This window comes from Elephas maximus, chromosome 17 (genome assembly GCF_024166365.1).
Source record: "Elephas maximus indicus isolate mEleMax1 chromosome 17, mEleMax1 primary haplotype, whole genome shotgun sequence".
Classification (NCBI taxonomy): domain Eukaryota; kingdom Metazoa; phylum Chordata; class Mammalia; order Proboscidea; family Elephantidae; genus Elephas; species Elephas maximus.
The window spans coordinates 12,122,857-12,139,112 of NC_064835.1; the positions used below are offsets into that span (position 1 = coordinate 12,122,857).

Here is a 16,256-nt window from a genome sequence, read left to right on the forward strand (position 1 = left end):
CCCTGCTCCCGCCCCTCCATCCTGTCCCAATCCTAGGCCTGAAAAAAAAGGCACCTTGCCCCAGAAGGGCAGGAGAGCTTTCTGCTAAGCAGCCCCCTTGGCTTCCAGCCTCCCTACCCCCTTCCCCAGGGGTCTGTGGTATGGATTTCAGTGAAAAGAGATGCTAGCGGGGGCGACTGGGAAGGGGCAGCCACTGAACCCCCTGCCACTCCCACCCCCGGGATCAATTTGTCCTGCATTCCAGCCCAGGAGATGAGAAGCAGATGGTGCTGATGTGGGGAGGGGGGCATAACCGAGGGACAGTGAGACCCTCCCTCCAGCCAGCCCCCTGGAGAGAGATGGGGGGAGGATCTCAGAGAGAGCTTGCCAGGGGCGGGGGCCGAAGCATACTAGAAAAATAAGATGAAAGGATAAAGCTCCCACTCTTCTGTCCCCAGGGATCTGTCTAACACGACAAGTGTGACACTGCTGGTTTTCTTCTCCAAACACCACAGGAGGGGACTTGGAGGGGGGGTGGCAGACAGCAGGGTGTGGGGTGACAAGGGGAGTCAGGGAGGAGACTGAGAAGGACCTCAGCTCTGAGCTCCAGGAGAGTAGGGACACCTTCCCAGCCAGGCACAGTGCCCTGCCCCCACTCTTGTTCCACAGCCTTTTCCTCTTCTCTGCCTTTTCCCAACTCAGCCCTCTCTTCCTTGAAGCCCTCCCTGACTGCCTGCAGACACCAACAAAGATATCTCCATCCATGTCTCCCTATTGGTGTAGAAGGGGCTCAGGGGCAGCCTCTGAGCTGTGAGTGGTCTCAGGTGGGGCGCCCCGTTCTCCCTCGGGGCTCCTGCAAGATGGTGGCATGGGGTTCTTTGTCACTGTCAGAGCCATGGGACCTGACACAGAGGCGCAGGGACCCTTCCCTTCATGGTCCTGCTGTGAGGGCTCTGCCCATCGTAGCCAGCTTTACCTGTCCCAGTCCTCAGTGCCATGGAGAAGCGCCACAGCTGGGGAATGACAGGCATGACACGCAGGTTTGTTTTAAACACTTTATTTATAAAAAAGTACATTTTTTCCTCAGTACATCTTTAACCCAGAATCTTTTTTATACAAGTAAAAGGGGGCGATGCAAACACCCCTTGGGTCAGAACCAGGAGAATCTGCTGGGCAGGCCCCAGGACCAAAGACAAAACCATGACGAAGAAACTGAAGCAAAGGGTCACACTCAGAGGTGAGGACTGGCAGCTTCTCCTTGATTTTGTTTCCATTTATACAAAAAGGGATCCCCTTCCTCACAGCAGCGTCAGAAAGGCAGCAGCACCTGTGCGGGAGGGCCTCCTCTGGCCTTTCGATCAGGGCAGTGGCAGCAAGGCCCAGGGGCCCTCAGTGTGGGCACAGCAGAGGCCTGCTTCCCTTGCATTCCTGGCACGCATCCCTGGCACGGGGTGGTTGTGTGCCTGCACGCGGCCACAGCAGGTCTCCCTTAGGTGTGGGGGGTCTGGGAGGGGGTTACTGTTGGCAGTCAGGCTTTGACAATCTCTTGCCTGGACCCCTGGAGGTCTTGGGCCCCTCTCCTGCACCGTTAGCTCAGGCGAGCTGCCCACATTCACGTGGTCCTCGCCTATGCCTAACACAATTCCCGATTCCTCTGCTCTGAGGATGGCAGAGGAATTATTGTACAAGTGACTTGGGTACATGGGGGGTGGCTGGCAGAGGGGGTGCATGGCCCAGGGAAGCAGCCTGAGCACTGGGGCATCAAGGGTTCTCCTCAAGGGCTTTCAGCAGGATCAAGCCTGTCCCTATGTACGTGTGTGTCTGCGCAGGCCGCGCTCCGTCTGCATGTGCCGGGCTTGTACAGGGTGACTGTGCCCGGGTCTGTCTCAGTGTGTGCCCACTGTGTGCAGAGGTGCATGTGAGGGGCTGCCTCTGCTGGTGTGTGAGTATGGACTCATGCTGCCGCTTCCAGATCCTTCTGGAAAAAGGGGACTCGGATGGTCCCGTTACACTTTACAACAGTATCAAAATTTGTCAGGAAACAGGGGTATGGGCCGAGGGGGGCAGGGGCAGGGGCAGGGGCAGGGACAGGGAGGGCAACAAGAGGCAGGATAACAACTGAGGAGGCCTTGGCACAACTAGTACCAAGTTCACCTCATTTCCAGCAGAGGCAGAAGCTCAGCTCGTGCTGTGGGCACGGAGGAGAAGCCATGTGTCCTCATCTCTCTGCCAGGCCAGGCTTCCCCTTCGCTGCTCGGTAGGCCTCTGGCTGTATCTGTGGGCCCAGCAGCAGTGTCCATCCTCCTATGAACTTGGGGCACAAAAAACCCCATCTCTCTAGGCCCAAGTGCCAACCCTACCCTGTGCCCACCTGCAGCCCAGGGTAGCAGCTGTCTGGGGTGCGGATGCTGCTGCTAGGCTCCTCGGGAGGCAGGAGCTACCAGCACAGCCTATTCTATGTGAGCCCCGCAATTTGTGCTTTGCTTGAGGGGTGGGTGAGGAGGTGCTTAAGGGGGACTCAGTGCTTTGGCTGGGCCCGGGGGCCTCCTAAGTCCGTCATATAATTAGGAGTAGGGATGGCAGTGCAGGATAAGGAAGGGGAGACACAGAAGGAGAAGTCCTTTCAGTCTCTTGGTTTCAAGGGGATATGGAGGGCCTCTATCAGGCAGGCCCCTGAGACTGCCTCCTGCCTGGAGGCAAGGGACCAAGCACAAGGACCAGAAGAAGTGACATGAGGTGGTATGCAGCAGTGATGTAACATGGAAAAGGTCCTTTGCCCTAGGAAGGGGGCACTAATACTGTTGGGAGAAGCAGCCCAGGGGGTTCTCTGGATCCAGCTCCTCCACTTCCCTCTGCCCTGTGGCTAGAAAGACTCCAGAATTTTCTCCCCCAACTCTAACCCAACCAGTACCCCCAATGCCAAGAGGGGAGAGCCACCCCGGGGCTGGCATGGCTTCTGACTTCTGCTACTTGGCTACTGGGCGGCCTGGTTGGGGCTAGGGCAATGGGAGCTGGGCAAGGGTGGCCCAGCAGGTGGGACCAGAGTTGCTAGGGCAGAGATAGAGCTGGCTGGGGTTCAAATAGCAGCACCAGGGAGGGAGGAGTAGGGTGGGAGGCTGGGCAGCTCCCTTGGGAAGCCTATGGTAGGGCAAGGCAGTGCCCGTGGGGCACAAAGTGTTCTGCCTTCCTCTCCCCCAACACTTGCCATCCCACAGAGCTCTTGATGCTCTGGGCTGAGTTAACTGGAATCCTAGTAACAGGCATGAGAGGGTCCTTGGAGCCTGCCTCTCCCATCCCAGGGGTCTTCCCCACTAATATGCCTGTCTAGAGTGCTGGGGGGACCTGGTGGGCAGATGGAGGAATGGAGGCACTTTGAGCTGAGGGTACAGAAAGGGCTAGGAGGCAGCCTTCCTCCATTGTACAGATGGGAGGCCCGAGTCATGGGTGACTGACAGGGTACCCAATATCCCATCCAAGGAAGGGAGTCTGCATTAAAAGGGAGAGCTTCTCCAAGGTCCTCCCCTTTATCCCAGAATGGGGACCAGGGGCATCCGTGCAGAGAATGGACTGTGGGTGAGTAGAAGGTTCTGACTCAGGATCCCTGGCTTCCCCTGCCCTTGCACCTTCTGGTAAGCCCATGACATCTTCTACATTGGCCTGTGTGTGAGAGGCGTTAGTCTGTTATCATCGGAGCCTATCAGACTGCCTCTGAAGGCTGCCAGAGAGGTTCTCCCCTGTGGCTCCCCTCTCTGTGACACCTCTTCCTCTCCGTCTCCTGGAGGTCCTTGCCTTTTGCGGTCCCAGTCCTTACTCCCCTCTTCCCCAGGAGAATCAAGAGTTTTAGCACTTGATAAACAAGGGAGAAATTCTAGAAACTTTTGTGCTGTGAGAGGCAGTTTTGGACCAGATCTGAGATCCTACAGCAGAGGCACCAGGGGGCCTAATCTCAGCTGCCCTAGAAGCTTCTACCAGCTGCCCCCATTCTCAGCTGGGAAGGGGGAAGAGGTGGTGAGAGAGGCTGAGCCTTGGCCAGTGTCAGCCTGGGTAAGGCATGTGACCTCAGGGGAGGGCAGGGCAGCCACAAGTGGGGTGTGCATGTCTGTATGTGTGTGTGTGGTGAAGGCAGATAGGAAGTGCAGGGAGAACACACTCTGCAGTCCCACTATGTATGGGGGCAGGTTGGGGGGGCAGTGAAAAATGAGGGACACAACAGAGCTGGCTCAACTGAACTTTCTGTAGGCCAATGAGGAAAAAAATGTAAACCCAAGCTCACCAGCAAACACACCGCCCAAAGACCCGAGTGGAGGCCTCAACTTGATTCACTTAGCAAAGGAGACTCCCCTGGGTGCTTTGGAGAAGCCACACCCCCACCCCCACCTCTGGGGAACAATAGCTGTCTAGACAAGGGGTCCAACCTTGTCTGTGACAGCATGTGGTGGGGGCACAGTTCCCTCTCCCTGGGGAAGGAGGAGCAGCATCTGGGGGCAGGGCGGGGGTTTCCCTCCTGGAGCCCCTTTCGCCTTCCACCCCCAATGAAGAGAACACAAACAAATTCCAGTGTTGGGGGGCGGGGAGGGCTGGCTCCCCAAACCCTGGAGGGACGCCCAGGAACACAAGAGGAGAACGGGGCTCCCTGCACAGAGGGCAGGCGGGTGGCGACAGTAAAGGAGAGGTACAGCAACACCAAAGCCACAGGCGAACACAACACCATGGGGAAGGGCCTGGAGGGGGAGGAAATAAAAAACAAAGCCAAGTCCTGTCTGCCCTGGCCTCCCCTTGCTCCCCAGGAGTTTGGGGCTGGCTCTGGACAGCTTGGTGAGTCTGTTGAACTCTCGAGGAGTGGGCTGTGGGGGGCGGGCAGGGGGCGTGCGGGTGGAGGCTGGGGAGAAGTGGGTGCAGACAAGAGGCTCTGGGGAGGGGGCTACACGTACCACTCCTTCTTGGAAATGAAAGACCCGTCATTCTGAGAAACCATGTTCTCAGCCAAGTCCAGCTGCTCAGGGTCATACTGGTAGCCCAGAGTCCGGTCCCCATAGCCGTCCTGACGGGCTTCTGCCTCATCCACTGTGTAGTAGGGCCGTTTGGCATCCTCGTCGTATTTCGGGTGGGGGCCGCCCACCTTGCGCTCGCCCCCACCCCCGCCCTCCTCCTCCTCTTCCTCCTCGTAGCTGCTGCCCCCCAGCGGGCCGACCTTCTTCTCGTCATCCGAGTCATCCGGGTACTGCAGGTTCTGGGCCATGGGTGGGTGGTGCTGGGGGATGCCCGCCTTGCTGTAGCCGTTGCCGTACACGTGCTTCTTGGTGCTGTAGTCGCCTTTGAAGGTGTGGCGGCGCCTGCGCAGGGCGACCACGATCCCGCCGACCACAATCAGCACCAGCAGGACGCTCCCCGCCACGCCCCCGATGATGGCTGTGGGCACAGGCCCGGTGCGCCGCCCGTGTTCGGGAGGAGACGGGGTGTAGGGGAATTCTGGATGAGGAAAAGAGGTGGAGGGGGACAGAGTCAGTGTCTGCTTCTGGGGTAGGCGGCAGGAAGGCAGGGGAGGGAAAGGCCAGGAACCGGGCAGGTGGTGTGAAGACAGGCTATGAGCAGGCACCCCAGGTCTGAGCAGCTCCATACCAGAAGCCCTGGGTACCCCACCCCTCCAGGAACCCCACCGGACTGCGGCATTGGTAGTTGGAGCGAGAGACAGGCGAGAAGAGAGAGGCGAAGATAGTTTTCCACCCCGACTTTCTCCCTGGATGCGTGCCAGCTAGGCTCAGCCCACCAGGGGTCCAGGAGGGACATATGCCAGTGCTGCCCGGCGCCATGCCCTGCATAACACTGCAGCTTATGAATCGTCCCAGCATCCTTGGAGGTAGGCATGCCACCAACTTCATTTAATGAGGACTTGAGGTTTAGAGAGGTTAAGTAACTCGCCCAAGGCCACACGTCCAATGAGGCAGAGCTGGCTGTCTTGCATGTATTCACCGCTGTGCCCCCCAAATTGGCTTTAGTTTCTGGCTTCCTAGAGTCAGTTCAAACCTGGAGGCTGGGTGCTCTACACCTGATTTTGTCTGCCCCCTCGGCACAGGGAGAAGAATGGGTTCCCAGGTACTGGCCCAGCAAGCAGGTGTGCCATAAGCGCCAATCAGATGCCAAGAAATGAGGGCTGTGTGTGGTCTGGCCCTGCAAGGCAAAGTGGGGCCAGGGATGCTGCCTGCAGAAAACACCCAGCATCGGGGGGTGCAGGCAGAGCAGGCAGGGCAGAAAGGGGGAGTGAAGGCTTATGTGCACCCAGCAAAGACAGCATACACAAGTACACGTAGGAGGGCAAGGTAGGGGCTCACAGCCTGGTCATTGTGTGATGAATGTATGTGTACAAATATGTGTACACTGACGACAGAGTGGAGCCAAGAAGGCAGGAAAGGTGAAAAAGAAGTGAAAGGAAGCAGGTGGGAAGGCAGAGAAAGCTGGGTGGGCAATTTTCTTTGCTAGTGGGTCTGGCCAGAGTACTGTTCTGGCCTGAGAAGGTGGGTGAAACCATGCCAGAGGCCAAAGGGGTCCTGAGGCAAAGCTAGGGGAGGCGGTTCCCAGCACCACCACAGGGTGGCACCGGAGACCATGGCTGGCCTTGGAGGCCAGGTCAGCGGGTTGTCAGGGCAAGCCCAGAAGGCTGATCTGGGCTTCTCCCCCCTCCTCTCTTTAGGCCAAGGTAAAAGGGTTAGTTGGGGCATATGTTCCGGCCCCTAGGAGCCTGTTCCCGCCAGCTCATTCCTGTCTCAGCATCACTCACTCCACCAGAATCCAGCTCCTCCTAGGAGCCCATCCCTCCTCCCAGCGGTGGAGCCAGCGTGTGTGTGTGTGTGTGTGTGTGTGTGTGTGTCTGTCTGTCTGTCTGTCTCTGTGTGTGTCTGTGTGTGTGCCTCATCTGCAGCAGGCAGGGGCTGGGTAGAGATTCTAGAAGAGAAGAGGAAAGGCCTCCCTGGAGTTCAGGCTGGAAGTGCTAATGCCTCTAAAACCCTGGGGCCCAATTTGTCCAAGGTCACAAGGCTGAGTTGGGACCACCCAGATACTCTGTGCCTGGCCTCTCCACATGCAGGAGTTGGCAAGAGAGAAACACAACCACTGAAGACTCGGCTCCCCAGTTGTCATCCATGTGTCCTCAGTGCAGGTCACTGAGTCCTGAATCGGCTCCTTGGAACCTCAAGTCTCTCCTGGCTCATCAGGTCCCCATCTGTTTACCGTCTGTAATAGGGCTGCACACCTGCTCCCCATGGGGTGGGAGCCGCCTTCTCAAGGGTTGTTCCAGAGGCAGCTGGCAGGAACCTAGCCTCTTCTGCACTTTTACCCTGCCTGCCCCCTCTTCAGTTCTTGCTTCAAATCTGAATCATCTCTCCTCTTTACACCTGCCTTCATCCATCCATCCAATCAGCAAACATGTACTGAGCATATTATGCCAATCATAGCCTGAGGACCCAAATGCCACTCTTAAAGACAAATCATCGTGCAAACATCAAGGGAATGGGCAGTGAAGTGCCATAGCAGTGAAGAGGAAGAACACTGTGATCTGGAGTTGGAAAAGGCTTCTGGGAGGAGAGGTGAGTGAAGCCAAGCCTTGAAGGATGGCAAGGACTTGGAGAGGCCAAAAGAACAACAAAGGTGGCCAGGTGGAGGGAACCAGCCTTTCTTTTCTGAAATGTTTCCCCTGCCATCCAAGACAAGGATTTCTTGGTCGTTGGCTTTCATCTCAGTGTTGTCTCTGGACACATTGCTGGGCTTGCTTGGTGCTCTAGTTGCCTCATTAGGGGCCCTGTCTCTAGGCTTTCAGCCTTTACCCTAGGCTGTCTTTCTTAGTGACAGATCTGGTCTCAGTTTCATGAGCTACCTTTATCACCGAGTCTCCAAAGCATCTCAGGTTTGGATTCTTACCCAAATCTGGGACTTTATGTCTAAAGGCCTCATGGAGAGCATTTCCCAAATTGTGGCCTATGGAACCTCAAGCCATTGGTTCAGAGGATCAACAAAAATGTTAGGGTCAAGTACATTTGGGAACTGTTGGTTTCAACACAGCCTCAGAGCCCTTAGTCAGCTCATGCACACTGAACCTGTGAAAGGGACATGCAAGATGCAGTCTCCCAACTGCTTTGAGCATGAGCCCCACTCCCTGTCCTGTCTCCAGGACCACCTTACATGACAAATATTCAGGGGTACTCTGAAAAGCTCTTCTCTAGCTCATCCTCATTTGGAATTCTCACCACCACCTCAAAACCCATCTGTTCTGACCTGCTTCACTATCTTCTCTCTAAACCTTCCCGTTCAACACCACAGCTCCCCTGTTTCCACCAGTGACTGACACCAACTCAGTCTTCCAACTCAGACTCTCGTTTAACTCTTCCTTCTTCATCTTCTGGGTCAAAATCTGCTAAGTTTTGCTAACTCTTCATATTCAATATCTCATTGCTTTATGCCTAGTTTCACAGTTGTAATAGATTCCTGAATCTCCCACCTTCATTTGGCCTCTGACCCTGCTCCCCCCCTTAGTCATCCCATTTACAGTGACCAGGTTAATTTTCACTATGTAGACACTGCTACTGCCTTTGACCATCAATGACTCCTCACTGCCTGTTGGACCAGGCCAGTATGGCTTTCAAAGCTTCCCATCAGACAACTTGAACTTGAGCTCTGCCAGCTCGCTTTCCCTGCTATCGAAGTTCATTCCTTATTGCCTTTGCTTACGCTCTTCACCTTGCCAAGAATGCCTTTCCTCTTGCCCCTTGCCTATGCCAATTCTTCAGTCCCTTCTTCACACAGCCTCCAGCTCACACGTATCTTTTTAGATTTTGTTTTCATACTAATGGTCTGCACCTCTTAATGGTTTAAGCAACTGTCAATACTATTCCATCAATCATATACTGATGTATTACAGCAAAGCCTGTGATAAGAATAAAAAAAAAAAACACAAATGCAAACTAGGATCTACCATGATTGGATTTGCCCCTTCTGCCCATTTTCAAATGGGGGCAGGTGAAAGTTCTTGCCTTCCACAGGAATGATGAGAGGGGTTTAGAAGTGGCAGCCTCATGACCATTTCGGATGGACTCAATTCACTGTGTTGTAGTTGTGTACAATAGAAGTCCCACTATATTTACTTTTGTGCTTTTTGTGGCAGCAGAGACCAAATGAAAATTAATGCTGTCCTATGACTGGAATGAGTATTTTGGATGCCACCAATAACAGCATGGTAGAGTTTATTACCTGTTTCACCCATATGGCTTGTGTTCCAAACTACCCTGTACATTTTAGTTCAAAACGAATCTAGAACCCATCTCCATTACTACCACCCTGGTCCAAGCTACCATCATCTGAATTATTACAAATCAGCCTAACTGGCTTCCCTGGTTCCCCTCTTTTCTTCTATAGCCTGTTTTCAATACAAAGAGATCCTGTTAAAATATAAGTCACATCACATCGCATCTCTGCTCAGAGCCCTCCAATGGCTCTCCCTGTTTCACTCAGAGTAAAAGCCCACATCTGTAGAGCTTAAAATATACTCCATGACCTATTGCCCCTGTCCCCACCTCTGACCTCATCTCCTGCTTTTCTCCTGGCTCCCTCCACTCCAAGCACACTTCCACCTCAGGGCCTTTGCACTGGCTGCCCCTCCCCCTGTAGATGGTTCCCCAGGTGTCCCCTGTCTCACTCCCTCACTTCCTTCAGGATTTGACTCAAATGTCATGGAGACTTTCCCTGACTACCCTGTTTAAAATGGCAGCTGGTGACACCCCCCCTTACCCTGCTCTTCTCTTCTCCATAGCACTTATTACCTTTAAAATTACTGCATGATTTTTAAAACATACTTTATCTATTGTTTGTCTGCCCCCCTGTGCTAAAATGTAAGCTACAAAAGGACAGGAACTTTGTTTTGTTCCTTGTTGTATTCCAAGCACCTAGGTTGCCTGGCACATGGCAGGAATTCAAGAACTATTTGTTGGATAAAAGAACAAATTCTATAAAGACAAGGCTGTGTCTTAGAGGGGAGCCCTGTTCTATGCAGAACAAGTATTCAGGAGACACTCAATAAATGGAACACATAGGTGAAACCAAGAACAACCCCATTTCCCTGGAGCTGGTGATTGCAGGACTAGAGCGGGGGCTTGAGGCCAGATTAGACCGCGTCTCTTTCACTCCGGGCCCTGCTGTTTAACTTTTTAAAAAGTCTTAAGGATGTTCACTCTTCCCTGGGGATCTTTCAGGACCAAAGGGAACCCTGGTATGTTTTGGGTACTTTAAAGGCAGGCCTGTTGAGAGGCAGAAGAATGACTAAGATGACCTTCTGGCCTTGTAGACTTCGGAGTAAGGATGCTAAGTGTAGGCTTGAAAGAAAGTAGGTATGGGGGCCTGATTTATTCACAGACAGAGGGGGCTGTTGGTGTGGGATGGAGCATTCTCCCTTACCCCTCCACCCCACTAGCTGTCACATTCAGCCAGTAGTTCCTGTCTCTGTGCCAGGAGTGGAGCCTCAGAGCCGCAGCTGGGAGAAGAGCTGGGTAGTGGGGTCCTTGGCACTGCTGGCAGGAGCCCAGCCTGGCTCCTGTCTCTGAAGGGTTGCAGCCTCCCCTCTGGGATTCCAGGCTGGTCAGGGCCATGGGGCAGAGGGGGCTCTGTATTCCTTGGGATCTTGGCTCTCTGATGGAGGTTGGTGGGCTGGTGCAGGGCTTTGCAAGGATCTGAGGTGGAGTTGAAGGGTTAGGGTGTAAAGTCTCAACCTAGGAACGGCAGCTTTGGGGTCAAGAGAACGTTTGAGCTTGCTTCCAAAACCAATCCCTGGCGCTTCCCTCAAGCAGGAAATGCTCAGGCATCCAAGGATCAGGCTGGGAGCTGTGAGAACTACACCTCCCAGTGTGCAGTGTGGCTAGGCGATGGAGACAGTGGGAAGGCATGAGGTCAAACCCTGGAAGCCCTCTCCTTGGCTGTTCTGCAGCTGCAGCAGCTGTGCTTGGCGTCAGACCATCGGGGGAGGGCAGGGCCTCCTCAGGCTGGGGGAGAACAGAATCCTCCCTGAGGCACAGCTGTAGCTGTGCTTTTGGACTCACCACACTCTCATTTGCCTGTTAGAAGGGCACACTCACCCACAGCACAGCTGCAGGCTCCTGTTTGCACACTTGGTCCTGTTTACACGCTTAGAGGCACGCACACTCTCAGGCTAACATATCTCTTCCAGAGGGATGCTGTCCTTGAAAGGCCCACCACAACAGACCCTGTCACCTTCCCTCCAGTGAGAACAGACGGGTCCTGAGGCTTCACTGGGAAATGGGCAACAGGTCAGACACCCTACGTCCCAGTGCCTCCCGGCCCTGCTTCTGTGGGGCCTGCGGGTGGTGGGAGGCTGGGTCCTAGCCAGGGAGGCCTGGATGCACTTCTCTTGACACCCTCAGTCTCAGACATAGATGCTGCCTCATTTGGCCTCTTTAGTCTGGTCAAGGCCAACCCCTGGGTATCCCTCTTTTCGTGACTTCCCCCACCCTGCACAAGAAAGAAGCTCCACTGGTTTGTTTTGTGACCTGGGCCAAACTACTTCTCAGTATCAAGGCTGTTGAAATGGTTTTTTTGGAGAGCCCTGGGCACCTTGGAAATATAAACCTGAATTCCATGGGGTTTGTCTCCCCTCTCCTCTTGTCCCCACAGCCTGGGCCTGGATCACTTGCTGTGACAGCCCGGGATGGTCTCTCAGTGTCTGGTTGGGCCCTTTTTACCCACACAGCCTCACGATTGCTCTTCTTTGCTAAAAACCCTTTAGAGGCTCTCCTTTGCCCACAGAACAAATGCTACGCTCCTTATATGGCTGCCCACTCGGCTCTAGCCATCTTCCTTCCACGTGGTTCCCTGCCTGGGAACCCCAACCTTCCATCTTTGCCCCCTCACTCATCTTTGTGGGAAGAACTCAAGTGCCTCCTCCTCTAAAGCTGGCCTGGATCCTCTCAGCCAGAGCAAAGCCTGCTGCCCCCACCCTGCCCGGTGTTCGTGCTGGCTCAGGAGGCTGAGAACTCGGCCCTGGTGTCCACCTGTACCATCTGTATGGTGCTTTGGAGCGAGCCCAGGGGCCTGGAGAAGTCGGAGCCAAAGTGCGTCTGTGCACTGGAGTGGTTGGCTCTGCACACTGCCCCGCTCAGCTGTTTGTTTCTTATGTGAGGGCCTGCTGCACCCCATCTCTGCCTCTGCCCTAGTTGCTCTTCATTTCCCTCCTCGAATATGCCCAGGGCAAACCTATTACCCGAATGGATGGCCAGAATGAAAAATTAAATTTCCACTTATCCTTCTCGCTCATGCATTCCCTGCGGATGAAGGGGGCTTGGAGCTCAGGACATGGCCGTGCCCCATGGGGTGGGCCCCCCCCAGAGAATGTGGCGGGCACTAGCCCACGTGGGATGAAGGCTTATGAGCTTGGCTGCTGCTCAGAAATTGCCTGTAAGCACAGAACAAACAGCCCTGAGGAGAACTCAGCTGGCTGAGTCCTCCTGAGGGGGCTGGGAGACCCTCCCTTGGGAGGGCAGCTAACAACTCTGGGCCCATCAATGAGTCAGTGAGAGCTAGGCTTCTTTGGCTCCTCCCTACCTAGGCTGTCAACAAAGTCACCCCATTAAAAGGCGCTTCTAACCACCCAGAGTATGTGTGTCTTTGATTACCACCCCATCCCACCCCTGCCTTCAAGGAGCCCAGGAGGGGATTTTTACCCCTTTCCCAGCGTGGGCCCTCGGCGGCCCCTGGGCCATCTGCTCTCCTGCTCGCACCACTATCGTGATGTCGGCTGCAGGCACCGCGGCACATCCTACCACCTGGCCCTGACCACAGGCACTGCCGAGGAGACAGCCCTCCCCACAGCTGGCTTCTCTTCCTCCTTCTGTTCTCTGTCACCTGAGCTGGGGAACTGCCCCCTTCCCTTTCTCCCTCCTGGATCTGGTGTGACTCCCTGATGAGCTGCCCTGCACTCACCGCTGTCCTGTATCCTCCTGATCTTTGGGGAAGGGAGATCCTGGCTCTCCTGCCCCAGCCCTGCCTCTGGGCAGCATGACAGCCCCATAAACCTGGCAGGGCCTATGCCCATCCTCTCATGCTGGGAGTCGGATGAACAGGAGAAAGTTGCTCTTGGGTTTCTAGGTCTCCTCCCTGATTTCCCATCGGTAGTTCCCTAGAGAGCGTCAGTGACAGAGGGGGATGTGTGCTGGTGTTGGTGGTCCACCTTTAAAAAAAAACCAAACCAAACCCCATAGGGCTTCCAAGGAATGCCTGGTGGATTCGAACTGCTGACCTTTTGGTTAGCAGCCATAGCTCTTAACCACTATGACACCAGGGTTTCCTGTCCACCATTAGGGGGATGGTATCACCGTGCAGCGGGAGGGCTCACTACGTGCTAAGCAGTGAATAGGTATTTCGTGTACATATGTTCTTGCACGATCACAAGAAGCCTGAGATAAGTATAATTATCTTCAGATTACGGGTTAGGAAGCTGAGGCTCAGAGAGGTGAAGGGCCTGCTCAAGGCCACACAGCTAGACAAACCAATTTGTGCACACACTCAGGCCAAGTCTATGCCGGCTGTGTTGTGACACTGCCTCCCTGTGGGGCGATCAGACTCTCTTCTGACTTCTCCTAATAGGACAACTGCCCCGCCCTGCCCTCCTCACCCGCATCTGCCTCCTGACCCCAGTGTCAGAGCTCAGGCCCCTGTGAGGCTCTTGCTTGAGTTTCACTCAAACTTCCTTCAGGAAGGGAGAAGTGTGCGATTCTACCCCCTAACAACCGCTTGCCAACCTGTGGGAACCCCCAAACCCCAGCCCGGGGGAGGGGCTGCTCAGTTTTATCCAGGCCCCAAGCCTGACACTTCCACTCCCTTAAATAGTCCCAGAGCCAAGGGCAGGGAGGCAAATAAAGCAGCAAGTGACTCCCCCCAGGCGAGACAGGTGACAGAGTGGCCCTGAGGACAGGTAGGCGCAGCCCCTGGACAGCTTTGGGCTGCTCTTTCTGTAGCTATGCCTTGAATGTACCCACAAACAAGACAGTCTCAGTGCTAACGAATCCCCCAGGCTTGCCCAAGCCCTGCGGTTGGAGCCTGGTAACCACCACCCAAGTTCTTGTACCCTTGAGCCCGACCAACACCTCCCTGAGGTCAGCCCCTGTGCATTACAGGGACCCTCCGATGTTCCTTCCTGTCCTCAGCACCACGATGGCACTTCCTGTTCTCGGAGGCTCTTTCGGTCCCTTTTTCACTCTGCATGTCACTCCGTGTGACCATGTTCAAGTCATTCTCTCTTCTGGTTGTGAAGTTGTGGTCGCAGTTACCCCTCTATTGGTCTGTTTTGATCCTGCCATTAGTAGTAATGATAATGATAGAGGTCATGATCCTAATAACAGAGCACCAGCCATTCACTGACAGGCAGGTATGTGCTAGGTATGTGACCTATATTCTGTATAATTTTGACAACAACCCTTCAAGACAGGTCATGTCATGCCCACGGTGCAGAAGGGGGCTTGTGCAGGGTCACCTGTGTCTGACACGGAAGCCCACGCTCCTTTCACATGCCTCGTGAAGTCTCTTCCCGGGATATCCCAGCCCTCGTTCTCCCTATGCCTTGAAATCAGGTGATGGAACTTGCTCGTCTGTGCTGACAGGGAGAAAGATGCTGGGAAAACAGCAGTTCAGGCACCATGACTTTGGGCTCTGTCCTTGCTTTCCCCCCAGCATCCCTGCTTCAGGTAAGCCTTACAATCTGGCCCATGCAGGGTTCCTGAACCCCAAGTGCAGACCTTAGAGAGAAGGGACTCCCCATGCAAACCCACACATGCCAAGCCACCCTCAGGTGGTGCTTTCTGTTGACAGATCATGGCTAGGCTCCACCCCCCGAACAGCACTGCCACACACAGCAATGACTTCCTCCCCTCCTTCTGACTGGGGGGCGCCCTGACTGTCTTGCCCATGCCTTAAACACACAGAGCCTTAAATGGAGAAAAGAGAAAAGCAACGCCAAGGCCTGCCAATGGCCAGCACTCAAGGGAGAAACAGAGAAGCAGAAAGAGAAGAAATAAACTTCCTGCAACAACACTACCCAAAGGTAGGGGCCCAGGCAGCGGAGGAACCAGTGGGTGGGAAGAGACAGGGAAGGGTGCAGCTTCCTACCTGTGATATTGACCTCCACCTGGCCCGAGCGTGTGCCAATGGGGTTGGTGGCCTCGCAGATGTAGGTCCCTGCCAGGCTATAGTTGATGGGACCCCTGAAGAAGAGGGTTCTGTTCTGGGCCTCCACGCCCTTGGGGAGAGAACCATTCAGCCTGCAGGGACCGGGGGACACGGCACAGGGTTATTGCCTTGGCCCTTCTACCTGGGTGTGGCTCCCAGGATCAGTGTGCCCACCTCCCTCAGGGGAATCTCCATCCTCTCCAGCCCTAGGAAACCTCCCTTGTGTCCCCTACTTGGCTACAAGCCCACCAGCCCTTGCTGAGGTAATAAGTAGGGTCTTTTTGGAAGGAGGAAAAGCAATAACAAATATAATAATCCCTTCCATGTGGTAGTTTCATATTATTTGGTGTTTTCACATGTGGTCATTATAACACTGAAATGTAGGCAGGACAGGTAGGGACTGGTCCCACTTAACAGATGAGGAAGCTGAGATTCAAGGCCCAGGACACACAGCTAGCAAGTGGCAGAACTGGAGCTTTCGCCAGATCACTGGACTCCTGGCTCAGTGTTCTTTCTGCCACTCAGGGTGCTGGTTGTTGGCCCTTGGACTGGTGCTGGGCTAAATGCATAAGAATCTTCTGAGTAGCTGGTTAACGATGCAGATGCCTGGGTCCCAACGACAGAGCTACTGAACCAGAACCTTCGAGCCAAGGCCTGGGAATCTGTATTTTAACAAGGTACTTGGGCAACAGACTGTGTTTAGTAACGGTTGTGTTCCACCTCACTATCTGGATTCTCGCTGGGGCTATTGCAGACTTTTTCACATGGGGAGCGTCCTGGGAGTTTCCTTAGGACAGGGCACCTTCTTCCTTCCTCCTGCTCCCCAGTGCCGCAAAGCTATTACACTGCTCAATGAGCAGGCCCTCGGTCCACAGCACTGAAATTGGCAAGCAGGCCCTGCCCATTGCATCCTTGGAAGCAGATTGGGTCCGGGAAGTAGAAAATAATAGGCAGGGTGGGCTAGTGCCCTCTACTTCCTCGAAAAAGAGTGTAGATGCATCCTAGGCAGCCACTTTCTGGCCACCATGTCGACCTTCTTCCTGGTTTCCCCCTATATGTTCCCC

General features: G+C 54.6%; 1 protein-coding gene across 1 annotated transcript in view; it reads right to left on the bottom strand.

Annotated features, from left to right (window-relative positions):
* Positions 1 to 1,047: 1,047 nt before the first annotated feature.
* The window catches only part of NECTIN1 (nectin cell adhesion molecule 1), a 79,790-nt gene continuing 64,581 nt past the window's right edge, over positions 1,048 to 16,256 (bottom strand). Inside the window, exons 5-6 of the mRNA XM_049856930.1 lie at positions 15,133 to 15,284; positions 1,048 to 5,448 (exon numbers count right to left, since the gene is read on the bottom strand). Coding sequence (XP_049712887.1) covers positions 4,901 to 5,448; positions 15,133 to 15,284 — 700 coding nt within the window. The 3' untranslated portion in view covers positions 1,048 to 4,900. The remainder of the gene's footprint in view (positions 5,449 to 15,132; positions 15,285 to 16,256) is intronic.